General features: G+C 44.9%; 1 protein-coding gene across 1 annotated transcript in view; it reads left to right on the top strand.

Annotated features, from left to right (window-relative positions):
* The window catches only part of NDUFA4L2 (NDUFA4 mitochondrial complex associated like 2), a 50648-nt gene that overhangs the window by 7591 nt on the left and 18533 nt on the right, over window positions 1-24524 (top strand). Inside the window, exon 2 of the mRNA XM_061621711.1 lies at window positions 8927-9015. Coding sequence (XP_061477695.1) covers window positions 8927-9015 — 89 coding nt within the window. The remainder of the gene's footprint in view (window positions 1-8926; window positions 9016-24524) is intronic.

Raw genomic sequence — 24524 nt, 5'->3', positions numbered from 1 at the left:
GGAGACCCCAGTTCTGCTCACAAAGCATCAATTTATCAATCAATCCCTCCTCCCAGGGAACTCTGGTTTAAGTGTATAGTGCAGATGGGGTCCAAGTGATTTCTGGGGGCCTGCTCCTTCTGCTGTGCAGGTGCTACTCACTGTTGGGGGGCAACTTCAAGGCCCCTGTCCTCCCTTCTAAGGATTCTTGGACTGGACAGTCCTTCAAAAAGGAGATTCCTTCACAGAGGACTTTCTTCTGACAGCCCTTCAATTTGTATGTCATTGCAGGCTTTACACAATAATCGTGCATCAGCGGTGGATGTTTTCTGCTTTAGTTTGTTCTTCCACAACGCTACCATGTTCTTGCTACCTGGAGGAGCTATAGCGAAACAACAGCAGGACAAAAATAAACCAGAACATTTGTGGTATAACAAGTTATGGGATTTTTCAGTAGGAAGTTAGGGGATGTCCACTCGCTGGAAATGAAACAGTGTGCCCCGAAGTGGGATTGCATATGACTGCCCCAATAGCATCATGAGCACAAACCATCTGGAATGCACTATAAAAAGGGTGTCTGGCGGGGTCCTCAGCATGCCCTGTGCTGTATTTATTTATTCTGCAGCAGCCTATCCAGCACTGGCTTCTGTAGCAGCAGTATTAGTAACAAACTGACCTTAATGGCTTCCTTTATATATATAAAAAAGGAACCTAAGAAACCCTAACAGGGTGTTTAATATTACTGTGTATTTGGTTGTAGGGCTGAGTGCAAATGGCCTGCCCTTAGTCACCATTCCATTTGTGACTTGTGGAGGGCATCTGGGCACTTTTGGGGGTGGGGGTGGGGACAGCAATATTCTTTTTTAAAAAATTAAATTTGGGGAGGGGTCATAGCTCAGCCGTAAAGCATCTGTTTTACATGCAGAAGGTCCCAGGTTTAGTCCCTGGCATGTCTGGTTAGGGCTAGGAGAGTCTCCCCGCCTTACATCCTGGAAAGCTACTGCTGCCAGTCAGTATAGACAATACTCAGCTAGCTAGACCAATGGTCTGACTCTCTATAAGGCAGCTTCCTATGTCCCTGAAATCTTCATGGAGGCAGCTTACTATTAGCATCAGCACCAACAGCTTTTTTTTAAAAAAATAAAAAATTAGTGCCACCACATGAGCTGGTGCAGCCCCTCTTGGTGGCCATGGCTGGAATGCACCAATTCCCATCCCCTGAATGTCTCAAAACAATGCTGTATTTGGGACGTTTTGGGGGTGTGGGGAACAGCAGGCAGTAGCTGTTGAGAAAAACTGCAGTGCTAAAAAAAAGTGGAAAAAATAAAAGGAAAAAATACCTGCTGTCACTGCTACCACACACGCAAAACATTAGGGGTATTTTGTGGGAGGGCTTTAGGGGCATATGGGCAGATTTAGGCATGCACAATTATAGTGGATTAAAGAGCTCTGTCACCTTGGAGGAACAAATCCCCTTAAATAATAATACAAAATAATTTTTGCAGTTAGGAAAGTCACAGGGAAATGCATTGAAAAGTGTAAGATTATTGAATGATAAACAATAGAAAGTATGAACACCCCACAAGCAAATCAGGATGAATTCAGGACAAATGCTCATTGTTGTATAACCACTCTGCAAACATGCTCAGTAAAGACCAGGCATAGTCTAACCTCCGCATAAGCTTTTAAAAGTTTTTTTTGTTTTTTAAGTAAGCAGGGTCAGGATGACTGCTGAATAAGCAGGTCATCTGGAGAAGCCTCTGAAGGAACTTTGCTTTTCCCTCTGAAATTGGTCTCTCAGTTTTGATGCCTTCTCCCCACCAAATTCACCCTGTTGCAACTCATTCAGCAAGATTTACTATCTGGACAGGCAGTTAAGGGGAGTGGGAAAAGGTTCAGAAGAGGGCAACCAGAATGATCAAGGGGATGGAGCGACTCCCTTACGAGGAAAGGTTGCAGCATTTGGGGCTTTTTAGTTTAGAGAAAAGACGGGTCAGAGGAGACATGATAGAAGTGTATAAAATTATGCATGGCATTGAGAAAGTGGATAGAGAAAAGTTCTCCCTCTCTCATAATACTAGAACTCGTGGACATTCAAAGAAGCTGAATGTTGGAAGATTCAGGACAGACAAAAGGAAGTACTTCTTTACTCAGCGCATAGTTAAACTATGGCATTTGCTCCCACAAGATGCAGTAATGGCCACCAGCTTGGATGGCTTTAAAAGAAGATTAGACCAATTCATGGAGGACAGGGCTATCAATGGCTACTAGCCGTGATGGCTGTGCTCTGCCACCCTAGTCAGAGGCAGCATGCTTCTGAAAACCAGTTGCCGGAAGCCTCAGGAGGGGAGAGTGTTCTTGCACTCGGGTCCTGCTTGTGGGCTTCCCCCAGGCACCTGGTTGGCCACTGTGAGAACAGGATGCTGGACTAGATGGGCCACTGGCCTGATCCGGCAGGCTCTTCTTATGTTCTTATGTTCTTACTAGTAATGAACTCTACTGTACATGTATGCCACTAGCATTTTTTTAAAAGGCATTCCCAAATTCTTCCCCCAGAGGCCAAAATATAAAAATAAAAAAGGAGACAGTGATTTACCAGAGACAGATGCCAGAAAATAGGGACTGTCCCTGGAAAAGAGGGGCAGTTGGAGAGGAAACAAATGGTTAACTGTGAATGCCAAGCCCAGGTTGCCTTGGATAAGTTTTTTTAAAAAGTGAAGGAGCTGGTGCAGCATAGACTGCCAAAGAGATCCCTGACATGCCATCCATTATCCACAATCAGCTGTTCTTTGCACCGTCCATGTAGATCAGCATTTTCACCTTGCAACAGCTTCTCCTGCTGAGGTGTGGTTGCGCTTCCCAGGGTGCCCAACTGCCTCAGCCTGTGATTAATGCCAACTCCACATCTAATGCCAACTGAGCAAAATAAAAAAAAATGGTTTGCAACCCCAGAACTCTGCTGGTGGGACAGAAATGGAGCAGAAACATGCCGTTCTGGCAAAGCAAAGTTTGGGGGGAGGAGCAGCAGCAACAGCAGCAATAACAATGTAGCCTGGCGGTTGTGGGATTTTGTGAAGTCCTCTTTCTCAGGGTAGCAGGAATATAATGGTCTTGGTCTTATAGTTTTATAATGTGCATCTGATGTAAATAAATGATGATAATGTGCACGGGGGGGAGATGAAGAAGAGGGGTAGAAGAAAAGTCCCACAGCCAGTTGTTCTTAGATGCCAGCCATGATCCTGCACTCTCTTTCCACAACCATGCGTCCATTGCTCTTCCGATCTTTTCATCATTTTACTGTCCCCTATTTCCTAGGACAGGGGTAGTGGACGAGGTGCTTCTCTGGACTATAGCTCCTATCATCCCTGATTATTGATTGTGCTGGCTGGGGCTGATGGGAATTGTCCAACAGCAACTGGAGGGCACCATGTTGACTATGCCTGCTCTAGAGTATTTAACAAAGTAAGAACATAGGAACACAGGAAGCTGCCTTACATTGGCCCATCTTGCTCAGTATTGTCTACACTGACTGGCAGGGCTCCCCAGCCCTACCTGGAGATGACAGGGATTGAATGTGGGACCTTCTGCATGCAAGGCAGATGGTCTACCACTAAGCTATCAGGGGTCTGGGAGAAAAGACGAGCCAGAGACAAGAGTGTGGGTTAAACAGCACCACAACTTTATCGGGAGCAGTACATCTCTAGTTTGGTGCAGCATAAGGCATCTGGCAGTTTGTCAATGCCCTCCACACAGCCCACCTGCAGGAAGACTTCCTTCAGGCTGTGACCCCAGAAGCTGGCCACCAGGGCCACCTATTGGCTCCTGGAGGAGCAGCAGGATTGGCCTGAGCTGCAGCGCAGAAGCACCTCCATCTGGCAGCCAGGTATCTCCTTCCTGCCTGCCCCTGCTGTACCAGTGCACAACAGGGGTGTACCACAGAAAGCCAGTTTTTCCCTAGACATTTCCTGTGGCTCCCTAAGCAGATCTGCCAGTCACATCGCACGTGCCTTGACTAGGGCATCACATAGGGCTGTAGCCTCTCTGAGGCTGTTCCTACCACTAGCTTGCTACTTGATACCATTTACTGTGTCCCTTAATAACTAATACCATTTACTAAGCCTTCAGAAAACCACAGGAGATGGTGCTTTGAGAGCCTCTGTGGTGGAAAAGCAGGGCCTACTATACATTTAGATATGAATGAATGAAAAACAGAGGGTGAGAAGGAATCAGCCCCGAAGATTTGTTTGTGCTACGTTTCTGAGATACTTTCTGGAACTCACACTTCAAAAGTATTTTGAATTGAGGGGGGTGGGGACAACATACATTCTCTATAATCTGGAGAACAAGAAAGCAGTTTGGGAGACATGCCAGAAGTGCAGTGTTCTTCTGTACTCTGCATGGTTCATATGCCATAAAGCCATAGCAACTTATTTCCAGGTAGCAGCCAAATTCAGACGTTTATCCCCAGTGAGTTGCCCATCCTCAGATGTTTCCCCAGAATTAATAACCCAGAAGGTGCCAGCAGCAGATGGTGAAATACGTCTGTAATCCCTGATTCTCTGCAGAGGTGCCAGCAGTCCCAGGGACTATGGCGTCATTCTTTATTATCCAGTGTATTTCGACTAGAAGCCACTGCCAGGTCCACCTGGCACAGGGCCGGCACACAGTGCAGAAAAGGGAAAAATCATTATTTCCTGACATCTCTAACCTCCTGAATCCCACCTGGCATCTGCTGAAAGATGGATACACCAAAAGATGTGAAGCGGGGAGGGGAGGGCCTCAAACTGAGCATGTTAAGGTGTTCTGTTTGGGGGGTTACGATTGAGGGAGAAGTGTTAGCAATTGCCCTTATACCAGGCAGATTGGCAGGGGGCATGACTTCTGCCATGAGCAACTCAAATGGACTTCCACTGGCGGGGGCTGTCTGCCTGTGGGTGGCATTTCTATTAATGTAGGGTCTCCTCCACCAGGGTTGTACCATGTCCTAATCCACTCCAGTGTGGCAGATTTGAGGTTGGGATGGCACAGTAGTTGCATGTTCCTCTATTGTATGATGAGCCCAAGAGTTCTCTCAACAGTTTATCAGGGGTGGGGCTCTACCACGAACAGTGGCAGGGGCACAACATCTTTCTTTTTCCCCAATGGGTCTTTTATTTATCTATTTTGCTGCCACTGCAAGAGACAGCAGCAGTGTGTTGGCCATCGTTTTGCATCCTCCACAATATCCCAGATTTAGTATTGTTCTGGGGTATTAATGGGGGAGGGGATGGCGGCCACCACAAAAAATGGTGACAAATATTCAGGGAAAATTCTGAAAGTACCATGGGGGGGGGTCTTAGAAAAATATATGTTGCCTTAGCACTGTTGTCTCACTGTAGTAGGGCACTGTTTATTCCTCCAAGGGTTATTCAGTCATTCCCACCAACAGATAAAGAGTTTTTAGTGCCTAGATTCCTAGCTCCATGAAGTACCATGGACCAAAGGACACAGCTCAAAATAGCGTGTCCCAAACAGTAAACCCATGTTTACACGAGCACTTTGTCTCTCCCCACACTTCCCAGATTCCGCTTGGTGTTCTGGGATAGACAATGTTTTGCTTCATCTTTATGGCAATAGTTAGGATTATAAATACCTGGCCAGCTATTTAGTTTCTTAGAGGGCAGGGAGGGTGAATGCATAGGCTCATTATGCTTCAAACACCTAGCTAGGCACGAGGGGCCAGTGCAATTTGGGAAAGGTCAAGCAGCTGCTGTATCTGTTTGGATTGAGGCTTTGCACCTTCAGCCTCCTGGGGATTCATATAGCAGGCTGGGAAGGAAATTACCTTGGAATTGGATACAAAAGCTGTTGGCGTTCAGGGCAGCTTCGTTAAATAGGGATGGTAGCTGGGGCCCAAGAGGCAAGCAAACATAAACATTCTCTGTATGTGTGTGTGTGCATATGCGTTTCAGGGAGTGGCAGAAAGAGTTGCTGCAGAAAAGAGAATCAGAACCCAGTTGGCACACAGAGTAGTCAGTACTGTACACCAAGTTTGTTGTTATATGGCTGGAGAGCAAGCAATAGTTCACAAGAGAGTTGAAAGTGGTATGGCAGAGGGATTGGTCTCCTTGCTGTACACACTCAGAGCAGGTTTTTGAAACACTGCCCAAATCTGCAAAGCCTTTTTGCCAGAGGCAGTAGTTGGGATGGGGTGTATACCACAAGCTCTATCATATCACTTTCAACACTCTGAAAAACAACAATCATCTGTGTCCAGCCTCATACTCCCTTCCGAGCCAGCAACACTAACTAGCAATGCCTACCCAATGCCCAACCTGATTTGTAGGGAACACTGTTGAAGTTTGGGTGCCTCCTATGTTGTCCAGGCCAGCCCATCCAAAGGTTAGATGGGAGTTTTGACCTAGCCATCAATACTACACAGTGCACAGCTGTCCTAATGGTCAGTCTGCTCCAATTTAGGCATTTGGCCAGACGTTGAAAGGGAAAAGTAGAAGACTGGGTGCAAGGTAGCTATGATGTGTACTCCCAAATTATCTTTGCATCCTGAGAAGTGTATTCAACAAACGTCTAGTAACCACATGTATTTGCCATTCCCCTAGCTATGGAAAATGGATAAAGGAAAAAAAAACCCTCTCTCAAAGCACTAGAACTTGAGGCCACCCAATGAAGTTGATTGTTAGGAGATTCAATACAAAGACAAAGCATTCCCTCACACAGCATATGGGAAAAAGCAAGGAACTATGCAGCGACATGCCCTGGCCACTGGAAATCCTCCTCAGCCACACCTTCCATATCAGCATCAGATTTCACCATGCATTGCCCACATTCTTTCAAACTAGGAACGGGAGAGAAATTGAGTTCACATTTGAAGCTGAATCTATAAAATTTGCACTTTCTGAAACAATATGAGAACTATAACAGCCATCCAGAATTTGAGCTTATCTGAATTTTGCTGTGCAGTTCTCCAGTTCTGGTCGCCTCATCTCAAAAAGGATATTATAGAGTTGGAAAAGGTTCAGAAGAGGGCAACCAGAATGATCAAGGGGATGGAGCGACTCCCTTACGAGGAAAGGTTGCAGCATTTGGGGCTTTTTAGTTTAGAGCAAAGGCGGGTCAGAGGAGACATGCTAGAAGTGTATAAAATTATGCATGGCATTGAGAAAGTGGATAGAGAAAAGTTCTTCTCCCTCTCTCATAATACTAGAACTCGTGGACATTCAAAGAAGCTGAATGTTGGAAGATTCAGGACAGACAAAAGGAAGTACTTCTTTACTCAGCGCATAGTCAAACTATGGAATTTGCTCCCACAAGATGCAGTAATGGCCACCAGCTTGGACGGCTTTAAAAGAAGATTAGACCAATTCATGGAGGACAGGGCTATCAATGGCTACTAGCCATGATGGCTGTGCTCTGCCACCCTAGTCAGAGGCAGCATGCTTCTGAAAACCAGTTGCCGGAAGCCTCAGGAGGGGAGAGTGTTCTTGCACTCAGGTCCTGCTTGCGGGCTTCCCCCAGGCACCTGGTTGGCCACTGTGAGAACAGGATGCTGGACTAGATGGGCCACTGTCCTGATCCAGCAGGCTCTTCTTATGTCCTTAATTAAACAATATTTACAAAAATGCATATTTTAGGGCAAACTGTGCATAAAAATGAATATATATTAGTGAAAATAACATACAAAAATTCATTATAAGGAGAAATTGCTTGCAAAAATGTGTTTATTAGGAGAAATTGCACTAAAATGCTGAACATTATTCATGAGCATTTAAAAGAAGATTACAAATTATTGCAGAAATATGGAGAACTGAATTTAAGATTGGAAAAATAACAAACCAAGAGAACAAAAATTGGCAGATCCTTCCATCCTATTTCAAACTAACTGTTGTAACCATATAGAGAAGGAACTTTTTAAAAAAATGAAAGCTGAAATGGTCAGAATGATTATTCATGTGCATCCTTATATTCTCCTTATCCACATCCTTATATTCTGTATCAGTAAACTGTGCATTAAATCTGGTTCTACAAACTGGTTCCTTTAAGGAGGAAGCCAGGTGGATCTCCAAGGGCAGCAAATTCCATGCCCTGGGTGCCACACCAGAGAAGGCTCTTCCTCACATTGCCACCAAATGTACTTAAGACAGTGGTAGGTTACATAAAAGGGCTTCCCACATTGACATCAGCGGATGAACAAGACTGTATGGAAGGAGACATTCTTGCCATAAGTATCAATCTAATCCATCCTTTTATTGCACTCCACTAATTGTGAGAACAACAGACTGGCTAAAAGGTGGTTAAGGAGTAAATGATATTCAGGAGGCATCCAAGAAAGAAAGAGATTGGGGGGAAGAATGCAGTGTGAACAAGAGAGGTTAAGAATGGGTAAGCAGATGGATAAAAATCAATCTGAGTTGGATGGATAGGTGTGAAAAGGAAGGTACTAAGTGTATCACGATAAATAATGGCTTTAATTTAGCAAACAAAGGTGCTCATGTCCTCATTTCCCACCTCTCCCACAAATGGTAACCAATGCCCCATCAGTTACATGCATCTCTGTTGACAAAATGCCTCACAGAAACATTTCCCTAAGGACTCCCCGGGCAGAGGGAGAAAATATGTGTTTCCTCCTACTGTCCTTAGACTTTTCCACTCACCCACCAATACACTCCAATATCCAACGTTAAAAGGCCTTGCTGTCCCCCATCCGGGGAGTGGGGGGTGATTTCTCATCCCCAGATCCAATTCCTTCTTGACACATGCCTATTTTTCTCCCCTTCTTTTAATTCAGTCACTCAAACTGACAGCTACACTGTGTACTAGTGCTGGGCTACACAATTGCTGTGCCATATTTTCCCTGTAAATCTCTCGATGTGTCAGGGCTCTCTTTCCAGTCCCCCCTGATAAATATTCATTTTATTTAAGTATTTTTCGTCTCTCTTTCTCTCTCCAGCTCATCCCCCTCATTGGCTTCATTGGACTGGGACTTGGTACTGCTGCCCTCTATCTTTTGAGGCTGGCCATCTACAGTCCCGATGTGAGGTATGTTTCTGGAGGGCAATTACTGCTAGACTGAAGCAAGGCTGGGTTAGTCACAATATAGTTTATTACAAGACATCATGGACATCATCATTGTCATCAGTTTATTGGTATGCCACTTTTCTGTGGTAAATCATGCTCAAAGCAGTTCACGTTAGAAAGGTTTATGTAATAAGATATAGTAACACTTCAAGAAAATATAAATAGTCCTACATATATTCATATGTTTTGCATTATTAGATGCTAGCAGCCTCATACCTGGCATTGCTCAGGAATTCTAAGAAACGGAAAAAAATCAGTGCAGTTTTGAAAGTTTTGATTCAAAGTGGCATCCAGTTGTATCCACATCTAGATGAAAACCTGCTCCTTGATTGCAGGAACCATCATGCAATATTGATTAAAATCAGTGCAGTTTTGAAAGGTTAAGCACACCATCATGATTCAAAATGGCATCCAATTGTATCCAAACATAGATGAAAACCTCCTCCTTGATCTCAGGAACTGTCATACAAAATTTGGTTACAATATCTTAAGAGATGTCTAAATGCATAGGGAACAAACCAACAACTTACCAAGGTATATATGATACACAGAAATAAAACAATCCACTAATAATTCATGCTAAGGTGTAACCAGTGGCAGCTGGTATCTGCACATCAGTGGAATCCACTCTGGGTCACTGGGACAACTCCTTGAAAGTTCAGACTAAAAGCCGCAGTGGATTCCACTACCCCACTGACATGGAACCACCAGCTGCCAGCAGGCCAAACAAGAGAAATACAAAAATGGCAGCAGAAACAGTACACCTTATTAAATGAAATATTGCCCTCGATAGCAACCACTAAGTCAGTCAGAGCCCAACCCTGCTAGGCCAGACTGATATGAGTCAGACAGAGGAGCAGAGGCCAGTGATACATCTGCGTTAGGAGTTCCATCTTGATTTATAATGCTTTGTTCACTTGCTTTTTACGGGGGATTCACAGGACGCCATCATCCAATCATTGCCATCCTGAATTTTCCCTGCAGTTCTTCCTTTTTTCCTCAGATGGCAGAAAATCTAACTTTCTTCAGAAGAGTGGAAGAGGAGCTCAGTCTCAGCCTTTAGTGCCGCTGTTCTTTCTTTTTAAAAGGGCAGCTCCGTACACATTCATTATCCCATTTGTGGTGGGCACCATTTTATGACCTCATTTTTGTTTTGTTTAATCTGTCTTTTAATTATTGCTAAAATGCTTTTCTGACTACTTTTGTTATAAAAGAGAGGTATGGTGCTACAATACCATAATGCTATAACATTATTGTAGTAAAATAATGCTACAGCATTATAGGACCATAATTAATTAACATTATAGCAGTATGATGTTATCAGGCTATACCTCTTTTTCATATTAAAAACCCCTAATATAGTAGGAAAGCATTTTAATTATAAGTGTTTTTTAAAATTTATCAAACGTCATAAAATGGCATCCAGCACAAGAGTTATAGTGAATGTGTGCTGAGATTCAAATGGCTCCACCCACAGCAGCAGTCTCATGCCCATTCCTGTAGACACGATACAGGGGGATGTACACATTTGCAATACTCCCAAATAGTGTGGAAAGTCTGTTGAAATTCCCCTTGTTGCTTACAATAGAAGGACAATGACTGCTAAGAGCCACCTGTCTGGAAGTAGCCCAGGACAGCTAGATGTAAAAGCAGCTCACTGTGTGCAAGCCGCTATGCCAGCTGTTGGGTTGCTGATGTTTACCAGGAGGAAGATGGGCAAGGTGGCAAGGAAGTCTGTGCAGGGCATGCACACCAGCAGAGTCAATCCAGTGCTCTTGCAAGTCCCTTTGCACCGAGCCAACCTCCCTGCCGCCTGGCCCCATCACCTCCACCTTTCCTCCCAGGAAGCAACAGTGACCCATCTGTTGGGAATTCCTGCCCCCCCCCTGCTTCCTGCCTTGCAGTGTATTCTGATTTGATACAAAGGTATGCAGCTGCTTTTAACTTTGGTGAGGGTGGGGGATGGAAGTTCTTATCATGGCTCTCCTGCCAGCATATCTAGTTTGGCTATAACAGACTAGAGGTTGGGGGGAGGGCATGTGTGAGTGCTGCCACCAAGCCATACTGCATACACATTTTCCCCAGTAACATCTCATAATCAAGGGAGTTGGAGTCCAGCAACATCTGGAGGGCCACAGGTGGTGAAGGCTGGTCCACTAGGGTAAATGGGATGTTTCCCTACCAACCACAGTCTGCTCTGAGCCAGCCTCCATCAGCCTGCCTTCTACCAGCTAGTTCAAGGTTCTAGTTTTGATGTAAAAAGCCCTATACAACTTGGAACCAAGGCACCTGTAAGATCATCTTACCCCTTATATACCCAGTCAATCACTACAGTCTGCAGGTGGGGGCCTCTTGCATATACCATCTGATTAGGAGGTCCATTCCACACAACATAGGAAGCGGACCTTTAGTGTAGTGGCATCTACCATTTGGAATTCCCTCCTCTTAAAAATTAAACAGGTGCCATCTCTGTTATCTTTTCGGCACCTACTGAAGACTTTCTGCTTTCAACAAGCTTCTTAAGTAGAGACCTTATCCCAGTCTCTGTTTGTTTGAATTGCTTTTTAAGAGGTTTTTAAATATTTTTTCAAAAAATATTTTTAAGATGTTTTTAGTGTTTTGTCCCTTGTTTGCCACCCTGGGAGGAAGGGTGGGATGATGATGATGATAATGATAATAGCAGTAGCAGTAGTCCAGGGAGTAGCACTACCTATCAGCTTCTTCCTCCTTAGTCTTTCAGTTTGGCCCCTTGTAGAAGTCAGCAGGGAGGAGGAGGAGGACCAAACTAGAATTAGTTAGCTCTGCCTATCATTGGTTCTGGCACTGCCTACTGTTGGGCTCCCTGCCTTCCACCCTACCAGCCTCAATGGGCATCAGTCACCAGTTGGCCAAAGGTGCATACAGGAGGAAGCTTTTCATTAGGTACCAATAAGATTTCAGAAGCAAGGCTGAACATTCTGTTGTCACTGCAAGCCATGTGATCGTTTTACTAATAGTAGGAAGACATGCATGAGATAAGCAGGCTGATGGTGGCCACATCTCCCCTAAGCTCTCAGATAATGAGAAAACACATTGTTGTTCTTGTTGTTCCTGTTCTTTTTGTTGTTCTTATTACAGCAATTTAAAATTCAGTATTAAAAACACTTTAAAACAAATTACAGCCATAGGAATAGGGTGAATCCTAAAAATATATATCTCAGATGCCCAAGGTCAGAGTAAAGAGGTGCATCTTCAGGGAAACACATCGACCTTTTAAAGGGAACAGAACATCCTCCTACCTTTCACATATGTTACGATTATGGTAGACTAGGTAGACTTGTAAGGAGGCCAGATGTGTGATCTGGTTCACACATGCATGTCCATCAGTTATTTATTTTTTTATTAGATTTATATCCCGCTCTTCATCCCAGTAGCTCAGGGCGAATCATCAAAAGATCATTTGCATGTGCAAATGTGTCATTTCAGGTCAAATGCAACAGACAGAACTTTCTACTCATCTCATATCACCTGCGACCCAACACTGCAATGGATCGTGGAGCAGGAGCTACCAGGCACCCCCCAATACAGGGGGCACAGGCTTAAAAAAGCCCACCTGCCTCATCTACTTATCACGCTAGTGCATCAGTAGGCACAGCTGTGTGATTCGTGTGCATGTGTGCCATCACCCAAGATGGTGGCAGTGCGTCCCTAAGGGGTTAATGCCCCCACTGCCATTTTGGGTCATGGCAGGCATGTGCTCACAGCTCACAGGACATGTACAATGACAGCAGAGGTAGGTGGGGTGGGCAGGCCTATATAGGCCCCATGCTACCTGTATCGGGAGGGGGTGCTGGGGCAAACAGCGCTGCAGACCTGGGCAGGTTGGTGCCCAAGGGCCCAGTCACACCTGGCCAGCCCTGCTGACCTGCAATAACACCACTGCAATCCCTGGCAGACTCCAACAAATGGAGTCACCAGTTGATCTGGTCTGCTGCTGGGATCCTGTAGTTCCCAATGGCACATTGGCAAATAGCCAATGTGCAACCAATGCATGGATTTGAAGTTTACACCTATGCATAAATCCCTGAAAAGATGCGGGATAGAACATCAAAGGGTCGAATGGCTACTTATCCCTCTTTCTTAGTTGTCCATGTCTGCCTGCCTGCCAAGCACCAGGTCACTGTGCTTCTGGCAAGTGCACAGTGAGTCACCCTTTGAAGATGCTTAATGTTTTTATAATATCTGTTTGCTCCTGCTAAAGCAATCATTGATTCAATTTGACACCAGCTGCCCTGGGCACTTAGCACAGCAATTATCATATCTAGAGCCCACACGCCTGGGAGAGAGCTGAGCACACTACACTTGAACAGATGTCCAGGGATGGTCACCAGCCTCTTAACAGGCATTGGCAAAGCCAGGTTTTTGTGGGGCCCTTGGGCAAGAGGCTATCCATGGGGCCTCCTAGTCCCATTGTGCCCCTAGACAAGAGAAGACCATGCCCTTTCCAATGCATAACCAGTCAGCCTCAAAACATCAGAGAATAGGGGAAGGGGCTTCCAGGGCAAAGGCTGTTATTTCCACCTCTCATGTCATCAGTTTATATTTATTAGGCCCATAGTTCTCACCCAAAGCAGGGGATCATAGCCTGTGTGTTTGTGGTGGGAATAGATGCTGCTCTCCTTAAGAGTTTCTGAGTTCTCCCAGCAAAAGTCTGGCACTGCCAATTGCTGAGACTAGCCATTGGGGGCAAAAATAAAACCCAGTAGGGATAGAGCGGAATGAGGTAAAGGCATTCAGACTCCCTTTTCTCTGCTGTTGCCAAAGCAAGTGCGTTCGTTTATCAGTGCCTGATTCCCACATGGAAAGTTTGGTCTCATGCTTCCTGTCTAGGGCCAAAGTGTTAGAGAAGCAGGAAAGAGCTATGAGTGTGTGAGAAACAGTTTCTCGTGGGAACTTTCCTGGCCTTGATCTCCAGGACTGGTTTTACTGAACCTCCCCCCATCCCTATCCCTGCCCCATCATGAGCTGTTCATTCACAAACACCTCAAAGAAAAAGAGAAAGGCATTTCTGAGATACTTAATGTTTCCAATAACAAACACCCACAAGAGATGAAATGATAAAGACCGATTCACCCTTTCCCCTCCCAGCTCAGCCACTATCCCATGAAAGCCCATCTCCAAGTTCTGAAAGATCCTGGTCACTGGCCCACCAATCCCCTTCCCCTTACAGGCCAACCATCCTCTATTTTCTTTTTTTGTGTGCCACAATGTGTCTCCTGTAGCCTATAGACATGTCTAAATTACAAATTTACATCAGTTTTATACCAGAGGGATAGCTGTTGCAGCAAAATCAACAAAGAGTCCTGCAGAGAATCCTGGGAATTGTCATTCAGGAAGATGCTAAACATTCTATTAAAGATCCCCTAGCCTTCCCCCAACTTTAATTCCCAGATGGCTTATAAGATGGAATGGTTATTAGACCAGCTGAAGTCTGTGGTGAAGAAATATCCAGTGTTTATTCCTTCCAATGGCAAGGAGCTCTTTCCAGAATGGTTGGGTACTCTGCAATTAGAGCTAAAGCCATAATAATAGAAAGTGTTTTTCTTTCTCCATAAACCCTCTTCATGATTGAATTTAAAATTCAAGAGAAGAGAGCAGATAAGCTAAGGACGTTCCTGCCCCAAATTGACTGATGTGTGCCCAGTATAACCTTCTGCTATCCAAGTGGTAGGCAACTGCCAGGCTCTGCTCATTTGCTCCAGTGTTGTTCCTGATAACACTTGCATTTCAAGTACACTTTACTTTAGAAATCTGTGATTAAATTTCTGGATTTTTTAAAACTGAAATATGGCTGTAGGAGACTGAATGGGATTGGGGGACATGTGGCCTTCCAGAGGCTGTTGGACTCCCAACTGCCATCAGCCCCATTATCAGTGATCAGGGATGATGGGAGCTGCAGTCTAGTGGCATCAAGAAGACCACATATTCCCCACCCCTTGCTTACACAAAGTGTGTGTGTGTGTGTGATTATCTTGTGAGAGTGTGATTTTGATGAGAAGAACCATAGTAAATGGGCATAATGTTAAAAACACCCCATCACTGCTGCAAGCTCATTCACTTTTTTTAATTAAAAAAAAGTCAGGAGTTCTGATATACATTTCCTGTGCTTTGGGAATTAGGTTGGTCTTGTGAAAGACTCATTTACAGATATGTCTTGGTTATATTCATACATAATAGTTACCAGCTTGTCAACCATCCTCTATAGTTGCAGTGCGTTTAACAGCAGCTTGAGATCTGCAGACATCAGTGGCAAACTATCTCCTTGCTATAGAACATTTCATCTGCTGATGTCTTCATATCAAGCTGCAGTACTGTCAAATGCACCAGGCCAGGCTGGAGAGGGTTTTTTTTCCTGGTCAGTTGGCAGCTGTTATTATTCTATAATGACAGAAGTGTCTTCTGGGTCAGGGATGGGGAGGGACACAATGGAATAGCTATGGATATGGAGAGATAGATTCAGGGCCAGCTCAAGACATGTTGCTGCCTGAGGTGAAGGACGTTATGATGTCTCCTCCCCACTGACTGGACTGGCAGTTGAACCTTACTTCAACAACAGTGAGGAGATAGCATCTTCCTCTACCACATCTGTGGCAGTAGGCCACATTAGGAGGCCCAGGACAGGTTATGTGGCAAGAAAGGGGAATGGCTGGGGACCTCAGGAGGAAGAGCCAGGTGGAGCTGCTGCCGACTCCCAGCATCTGCTGCCTGAGACACTTGTCTCGCTCTGCCTAATGGTTAGACCAGCACTAGATAGATTTGAGAGTTATAGACTGAGGTCTCTTGATAAGACTTGCATAGCTTCTGACAGTGGTATATGCAGAATTAGACAGATTGAATTTCCCTGTCAATTCAAGAGGATCTGGCTGCTGACCTAGTTCCTTTGACCTTGCCCAGGAGGAAGACCTGGAGTCACAGCTACAGGGAAAAGCAGGAGGCTACAGAGCCTGGGGCCAACCCAAGCCACTGGTGCTCTCACCGCAGGGCCTGACATAACGTCTCATTGTCAAGTCCACAGGCATATGGCAGATAAACAAGCAAGTAATAGGGATCACACGCACATTCCTCAGTGAGGCATGAGGGGCAAAACGTACCTGAGCCATCAATATGGTCGCCTACTACAGCCTATGTGGTAAAATAGCGGCAAAAGCACATGGTTGTTGGGAATTCTGTCTTGATGCATAAGCAAAGTGCCTGGGACGGCCTCCACAGGTTTTCTCCTCTGGTGTATCTGCACTCACACATGCCACAGCAGAACATCCCTTCGGCTGATGTTGGAGCCTCAGGTACAATTCGTAGCCTGTCATTAACTTGCAAGGTTAGCCTTTGGCAAGTTGCTGATTCTCAGTCCTAGTCTCCCTATTGCAAAGATGGAATAATAATGACAACTCAGAGATTTACTGAGGATGGTAAACTCTTTTGCAGTTTGCAAGGGCTTTGTCCAGGTCCGGCACCAGACTGCCAGGGTCTTTGAAGGAGGCGGCAACGCACCTCCACTGCTGCCGTGGGCTTAAATAGGCTCAACTGCATCAGTGGATTAGGGCGCTGCATGTGCCTGCCACCATGATGGCAAGCATGCACGTGGAATGTGCTGACACGGTGCCATGATGCCTCAGGAAGTTGCACAGCCAGCCTGTGCCTGGGAGGGTGGCTGCCATTCTGCGATCTGCATCAGCATTGGGTCATGGGGCACATGCTCCACAATGATGCTAGTGTAGATTGCAGAGCAGGAGCTACACCTGCCCAGCCCCTGCAGCAGAAATCCCTCTGAGTGCCAAGGCCCCTCTCAGCACCAGGGCCCCTCGGCCAGTGCCCAACCTGACTGTCTGCTGGCACTGGGCCTGGCTTTATCAGTAATAATTATCAACAAAACAAAAGATAGCCATGGAGTTCCATCAGGCTAAGCCCCATTCCATTCCCCTCCCATTCCAGGGATTCTGTGCCATTTGGGCACTGGGCAAGCAGAGCTGAATTAATGCAGTGCAGAGGGAATGTGCGGATAAAGAAACAGCGACCAAAGGGTTTAATAGCAACATCCAAATCCAAGATCTGCCAGAATGACCGAGTTTGGGATAGATAGAGCTTGAGCTGCCCTGGCTCAGCCAAGGCTATGTTGGCATAACTCCATCCCAGCCCAGCTGGGACCAGGGGCTCAGCCAGTAGAACTCAAGCTGGCAGAACTTACATCAGGTAAGTCCCCAAAAGGGGCATTCCATGGTTGTGTCGGGGCAAGGAGAGACACCTATTAGGGTGGGGTAAGTCAAATTCTATTTTAAAGGCTTGTTTTCCCTCTGCCAGGCTCAGCTAGCACTAGCTCCACTCCTGAGTGGAGTTGGAATAGGGGTAGCTTACAGCCTGCCCTTGTGTCTTTAACAGCAATTTGATAAGCAGAAGTGAGGAGATGAAACATGGAGATAAAACATTATCATTTGGTCTTCTGTTGGCAGGAAGGGCAGGATAGAAATAAATAAATAAATTTTATAACTTAGCTAACCCTTGTTAGCTATATTGTTATTTGTATTGTTGGTTTCAGATTAGCAGGCCTACCAGGATTTGTTGCAATGATAGCTGAGTTACTGTATATAAAGTATTTTGACCACTATGAAGTGCAATGAAGCATAGTTACCTGGCAACTCTCCCTCCCCCCCTCCCCCTTCTTTTTTATTCAAAGATTTTGGCATGGGGGAGTCAAACTCAAATGAGTTAGAGCAGCCTTCTCCAACTACCATCACTGGCCATTCTAGCTGGTACTGATAGGAAATGTAGTCCTAAACATTTGAAGGGTGCCAAGTTTGAGAAGGCTGGGTGAGAGGGCCAAACTCCCTACTCAGCAGATGCATCAAGGCCCAACCGATAATATACTACCAACCCCCCTCGCTAAACAAAGTGCTGGAGGGCAGGCACTCATTGTAGAGATTCAAAGTGGGAGGGATGAAGGATGAAACAAAGATCAGCAGACATTTTTAAACACACAGCCTGATCCTGGTTATGTTTACTCTCAGAAGTAAGTTCCTTGACTTTAATAGGACATACATCTAAGTGGGCATAGGATTGCAGCCTAAGGTAGAATATAAAGATGTAGAAGAATAGATTGATTATGGGTGATTAGTGGGGGGGGTTCCCCCATCTCTAACTGCCTGGTTAGAATGTAGAGGTGGGCAAATCTGTCCATTTTAGTTTCTCTCAATTTGTCTTTTTTCCAGTCTTAAATTCAGATCCCCACATTTCTATCACTTTGCAAATTATTTTTTTTAAGTCCGCATGAAAATTCATCAGAATTTTAGTGTGAATTTCTCCTAATATATACATTTTTGTATGCAATGTTGACTAATATGCTCGATTTTGCAAAGCAATTTTCTCTAATATAATCTTGTATGTTATTCTCACTAATATATGCATTTTTATGCACACTTCACCCTGGTATATGTATTTTTGTATGCATTACTTGGTGGAGAGCTGCAGTGCAAAATGTGGAGAAGTGTGAATTTGGAAGGATGGCTGGGTTTCAGTTTGCATGATGTTTCAGAAAGTGTTCATTAGGTAGTTTCACCTTTAAATGTAAACTGAATCTAATGTCTCCATTATCCCTATTGGCAGGGCCAGTTCTAAAGGGCGGCCAGGTGGGGCACTGGCCTGAGGGCCCCTGGAGCTACAGGGGCCCTGTGACGCCCTTCCCTGGCTCTCCCTGTCAGGTTCCTACCTGCGCGTGGCTACTGCCTGTCACTAGGCACCACCAGGGACTCCACCAGTCCGGACTGTCCTTTTTTATTGTTTCTCTCCCCGCTCTAGCACAGATCTCAACAGATCCCCCTGCTAGGCAACTACCAGTCACGTCCTAATACTAGTATTCCCAGAGACTCTGAATACTGGTATTGTTATTCTCTTCACCGCTGCCACCATTTGTTACAGTTTCCCTTCAGCCTTGCTCATTACCTTACCCTCCCTTCTGGTCTGTGAAACCCCAGCCAAGGATCAGGCCTTTGGTAAACCAAATTAAGTATTTATTAAAGATAACAAAGCTAACAAGATTAACAAGATTTCTTCTTAAGGCACATAAGCATATGGTTTTACTCAATACTAATCCGAACTCCACCCCCCTCCTTCTCCACTCTCTCCTGGCAAACCACTCTCTCAAACCCACCTAACAATCCACTCTTTCTCTTCTCCCTCCAGATTCCACTCTCACTCTTCCTTTTATACGTTCAGCCATTTTAAACACTCAGCCAATCATCTAGCATTCTACTGCCCATTCACTCCCCCTCCTCTTTCACTCCACTTACCATGTATCTTCTAAACAACCAACACTTACCATATATACATTAATATAGGAACATCACAGGCCCCTCCACTCCCCTTCCGCGATCAGCTGCAACAGCCACGGATCGCAGGGCAGGAGCTTTCACCTGCCCACCATTCCCTTGCCCCACCTACCTGTCTCCTGCCTTTTTTCATTGCCCTTAATGAAGATGGCGGCTGAGGTTTCCCTAAGGTGCTGAAGCCCCTGCCACCATCTTGGTTGATGGCAGAGATGCGCACGCATAGCACGCACGCATGCCATCAACCAGGATGGCGGCAGAAGCTTCATCCCCTTAGGGAAACCCTGTCCACCATCTTGGTTAATGGCAATGCTAAAAGACAGGAGACAGGTAGGTGGGACGAGGGAATGGTGGGCAGGCAGAAGCTCCTGCCCTGCAATCCGCAGCTGTTGCCGCTGATCGTGGAAGGGGAGTGAAGGAGCCCCTCAGGGACCCCTGTAGTTCCAGGGGAAGGGGAAGTGGAGACAGGTAGGTGGGGGGCATGAGGGGGCATGGGGCTCCCATGCACACGCACACACATGTGCACATGCTGGGGCCCGGGGCAAGCTGTTGCCCAAGGGCCCCAGCATGCTTGGGGCCGGCCCTGCCTATTGGAATGCACAGGAAAGTTGGACGAATGTAAAATCTTTGGCCAGGTTTCCTGAAATTTAGAGTAGCCAGATGCAAAAGAGAAGAGAGCTCTTATCTATACTTTTAATAGCATAGGGAATTCTGGATGGGTCAGCTTTTCATCTCACAGTGATGTACAGGTAAGAAAAGCTGGACCTGTTGAAATTTCCTCTGTTGAATATCTATTAAAAGTACAAGAGGGAGTCCTACCCTCCTTGGCATCTATTCACCCTAGTGATGAAATTCTAATTGTCTGTCTCTTCTAAAGCACAACAGTAGAACTTAATTTGAAAGTACATAGATGAGACAACCAGCAACAGAAGAAAAAACAGGAGGAATGCACACATGGATCTTAAGTAGAAGGACAGAACAAACTGTAGGACAAAGAATGACCCAAGGAGACCTGTGCATCGGAGGATCCCCCACAGAAGAGCTCAGAGGAGGGATGTGTGGGAAGGGGGGGTTCATTTGGTTCACATTGTAATGTGCACCTGCCTACCTAATTCATATTTCCCAAGCCAATAAGGGAACTGAAACACTACTATCCTTTGAAATTCACACTTCTACATCATCTGGGATGCATTTCTTCAACCAAAAAAATGTGTGCATTGGGGGGAAGTTTGCAGAAAAAGGCATAGGTTCATGAAAATAACTATGTAGGAAATTAGGAAAAATTGCATACAGAAGTATATATTGGGGAAAACATGCATTAAAATGCGTAAGAATTTTTGTTGTTTTTTAATCATAAACTGATGAAGAAATGGGGTGAGCTGAATTTAAGCTTGGGCGGGGAAGAAACTGAAAGAAATCAAAATTGACAGATTTGTTTTGACAGATTAATTTATTCCTTGCTCAAGAGTATAAACAGCCGCATATAGGATGGAGTGGTTTTGTTATTTTAAAAGGCTGGACATCCCTGACCCAACAGGATTTGTGTCTGAGTGCACAGAATGAAAGAGAAGCACTTAGTTTGTTATACACTGACAGGCAGATACATAAATATCTACACATGCGAGACCAGACATGTAGATCACTGAATAACCAGGAGAGAGGCACATGTGTGCCTCTGTGGCTGAGGGCAAATGTGGCTTTTCCAAGGGACCCACGTGCTTGATTCATTTCCTCTTTTTGGATCCACTGCTAAAAGCAGCTGGAGTTCTAATATGGCTCCATGCCTGCCGGTCTCCCCAGCAGCCAGTTGTCATAGCTACAGGAGTTCACAGGAGTCTCTCAGGTTTTTTTGGTGTTAATTTTGAAGGCTTAATTCTATCTCTTCAGCTTCACATATGGAGATCTTGTTCTTGTTCTGTTTATACTCTGTGTGAGGTAGCTGTAGACTGCCTCAGAGTACGGGGTGGGGGGGTGAACTGGAAGTTCGAAGCTGAGTGGTAGGTGCTGTAACCAATTTGCTTGAAAATATCTCCTCAGAGAATTGGTATGCAAAATGGTCATGGAATATTATCTGAATATTCAAATATTTACTGGATTTTCTCTGAATAATTGATATCTGCATAGGACACCTGGTTATATTTGATCTGAGTATTTAGTACTGGACAATTTTTGAGCACTGTTACATAATGGTATTTTGTATTTCACAGTTGGCACGCAATAGTATTTTAATAGCATTTCTCTGTTTTGGATCCAATATAATGGTTAGCATGTCAAATTAGAATCAGGGAAATGAGGGTTCAAATTTCCACTTAGCCATGAAGCTCGGTGGGCGGCCATGGGCCAGATATTACAGTATTATTGCTATTAACACTAATATTAGTATTATCTTTATATCCCTCCCAAAGGAATCCAGGGCAGCACTCACTACTTTATTCCAAGGACAATGGGGAGCGGGAGGGAATCATGCGTTCCTTGGAGGAAGGTTGGAATAAAAATGTAATAAATAAATTTTTAAAAATTGTCCATATTTGTCCATATGACATACAGTGGTGTGGATATTTGCCTGTATTTGAAAGATGTCATGCTGTAGCATTAGCATTTGACAGTTAGCAGATTGATTAAATTTCCTGTTTGATGCCTGCCAAAATCAAAGAAGTCAGGAAATGCTAATAAGGCTAGAGTCCTATAATTCTGAGGTAAAATTTCACATCCGGAATTTGAATGTCCCACTGGGAATGTCACTTTCAACATTTGAGCGACAGAATTTGAAACCTGGGAGAATGTCAAACATTTGCAGTCACCCACTCCAGCTCTACCTAGGCAAGCTGGGATACTCCACAATATCACAAAATCCAGCAATGTGCATTTGTGAGCTAGAATCTCACGCGTTATCTCTAAATGACTGCTCAAGAGATGGCTGTGATCCATCACAGCCCTGCCCACCCATGGTACTGCTGCTTCACCCACACTCATGCTGCTGTTGCTACTTCACCCTTCCCTTTGCTGGTTAGGCCACTCCCACTTTCTTGCCTACAACCAACAACGGGCTGAAATAGACACATAGTCTACATAGCACAGCCTTGTGTCAAACAAGGCAGCACTATAGCAGCTGTAGATGGGGCTCTTTTTGTCACCGTTCTTGCCTTAGAATTTCTGGCCCTTAAGCTAGAATGCTGAGTACATGCAGGTTAGTTCCGCTTCTAGTCGAAGAACAAGTAGCTCTAAAACCAGAAGGGAAAGTGAGAGGAGCCTGCACACAGCCTCCATAGCGCTGCCTTGCTTTCACAGGCAACATGCTGGGTCCTCTGTAGCATTATGCAGATACTCAAACTGAGTACTGTGAATGCACATGGCAGGAGTGGGATTGCAGCAGCAGGCTCTGCCCCTGACCTACATACATGCTCCATTGAATAATTGAACATCTTGCATGGAGCTTGTATGCACAATTATAACATTGGCTCAGTGCTTCCAAACTCTAGATACTGGAGCCAAGTTTATTTTCTTTTTTTAAAAAAATTCCCCTATGTTCCTTTCAGAGCAGGGAGTACTTTGCCCTCCGTAGCTTCAGACACATTAATTCCTCCCTTTGCTCTGCTTTATGATTGTATTATATTTTAAATGGTGATTTAGGCTCAGTGTTGACCTGAAAAAAGTTAAAGCAGCCCCATTATAAGAAGACAAGCCTGCAGCTGACAGTCAGCTTTCCATCTCCTGTCAGGGCTCAATATTGTGTCAGCCGTTGTCCTGGATATTCATTTAAATGGAAAGATGCAGGTTATTTCCCCCGGGCACCTCACCATGATCTGTGGCCATTGCCTGACAGGTAAATATGCATTAAAATGCCTTTCTTCAAGTCTATACCTTATCCAACTTACAACAGCCCCTGTTACCATAATATCAGAGCATCTTAATATATTTTCTTTTGCCATATTATTTACTCTCATGTATATATGCACAGACAAAACTGATCCCCTTGGATGAATGAGAAACCAAGATCTAGAAATGAGGTTTGCCAGCCTGCCAGTATTTTACTATCCCGACTACAGAGACCAGTGAAGCCACATTTTGTCAGGTAACCCACAGTGGCCCCGGAAAAGCCAGGAAATCCACATTCAGCCAGGCTCTAGCACTACCTTCAAATTGCCAGAATCTGTCTTGGCTCTGCACTGACACACCATGCTTGCTAGGAGGCCATCTTTACGGAAATCAAAGTTGGTATGCTCCATGCTACCACATTAGTCTAGTCTTTCGGACCTAATTTCCCTCTCCAAATCCTAACTCCCCATTCCAGCACAGCCTGCTACCAGACTGATGCCCCATCTCCAGTATACATTGAAAGCAGTATCATACCACTTTAAACAGTCATGGCTTTCCCCAAAGAATCCTGGGAACTGCAGTTTGTTAAAGGTGCTTATAGTTCTTAGGATACCTCTACTCCTCTCCCAGAGATACAGTTCCCAGAGTTCCCTGGAAAGAGGTATTGATTGTTAAACCACTTTGGAAATTGTAGCTCTGGGAGGGGAACTGGAGGTCTCCTAACAATTCTCAGCACTCTTAACAATCAACAGTTCCCAAGATTATTTGGGGGAAGCTATGACGGTTTAAAGTGGTATGATATGCATAATACACACGGGGCCCAAATATAGCATACAAACATTCATTCAAGCAGTCTGAAGTTACTACCTTGTCTGTAGGACTGACTTCCATGAGGTAGGGAAACCCTCTTCTCAAGTTTGGGCCCATATATGAAGTATGGGAAGGGATCAGGATCATTCTGAATGGTCCACCTGCCTCCAGCCTCTCTATATCTGTTGGCTCTGCCCTCAGCCCCCCACATGTTAGCTGAAGGTGAGAAGGAGTTCTGTGTGAATACAAACAATTGGCCCATACACACAACTGGGATCCCTGCAACTTACAGACCTTGTGCATGTACAGTTGCATGCAGATGGGGTTGAATCCAGTTAAGTCATACTCAGAGTAAATAAATTGAAATTAATGGACATTAATGGAAATTAAGTCCATTGATTTCAGTGGAACTACTCTAAATATAACACAGTAGAATTTAACACCATGGAATCCATTCTCACTTTTAGTCAACACTCAAAGGTTCAGGGCAAG

Source organism: Rhineura floridana, chromosome 3 (assembly GCF_030035675.1).
Source record: "Rhineura floridana isolate rRhiFlo1 chromosome 3, rRhiFlo1.hap2, whole genome shotgun sequence".
NCBI classification, from domain to species: domain Eukaryota; kingdom Metazoa; phylum Chordata; class Lepidosauria; order Squamata; family Rhineuridae; genus Rhineura; species Rhineura floridana.
This window is presented reverse-complemented; position numbering and strand designations above follow the sequence as displayed.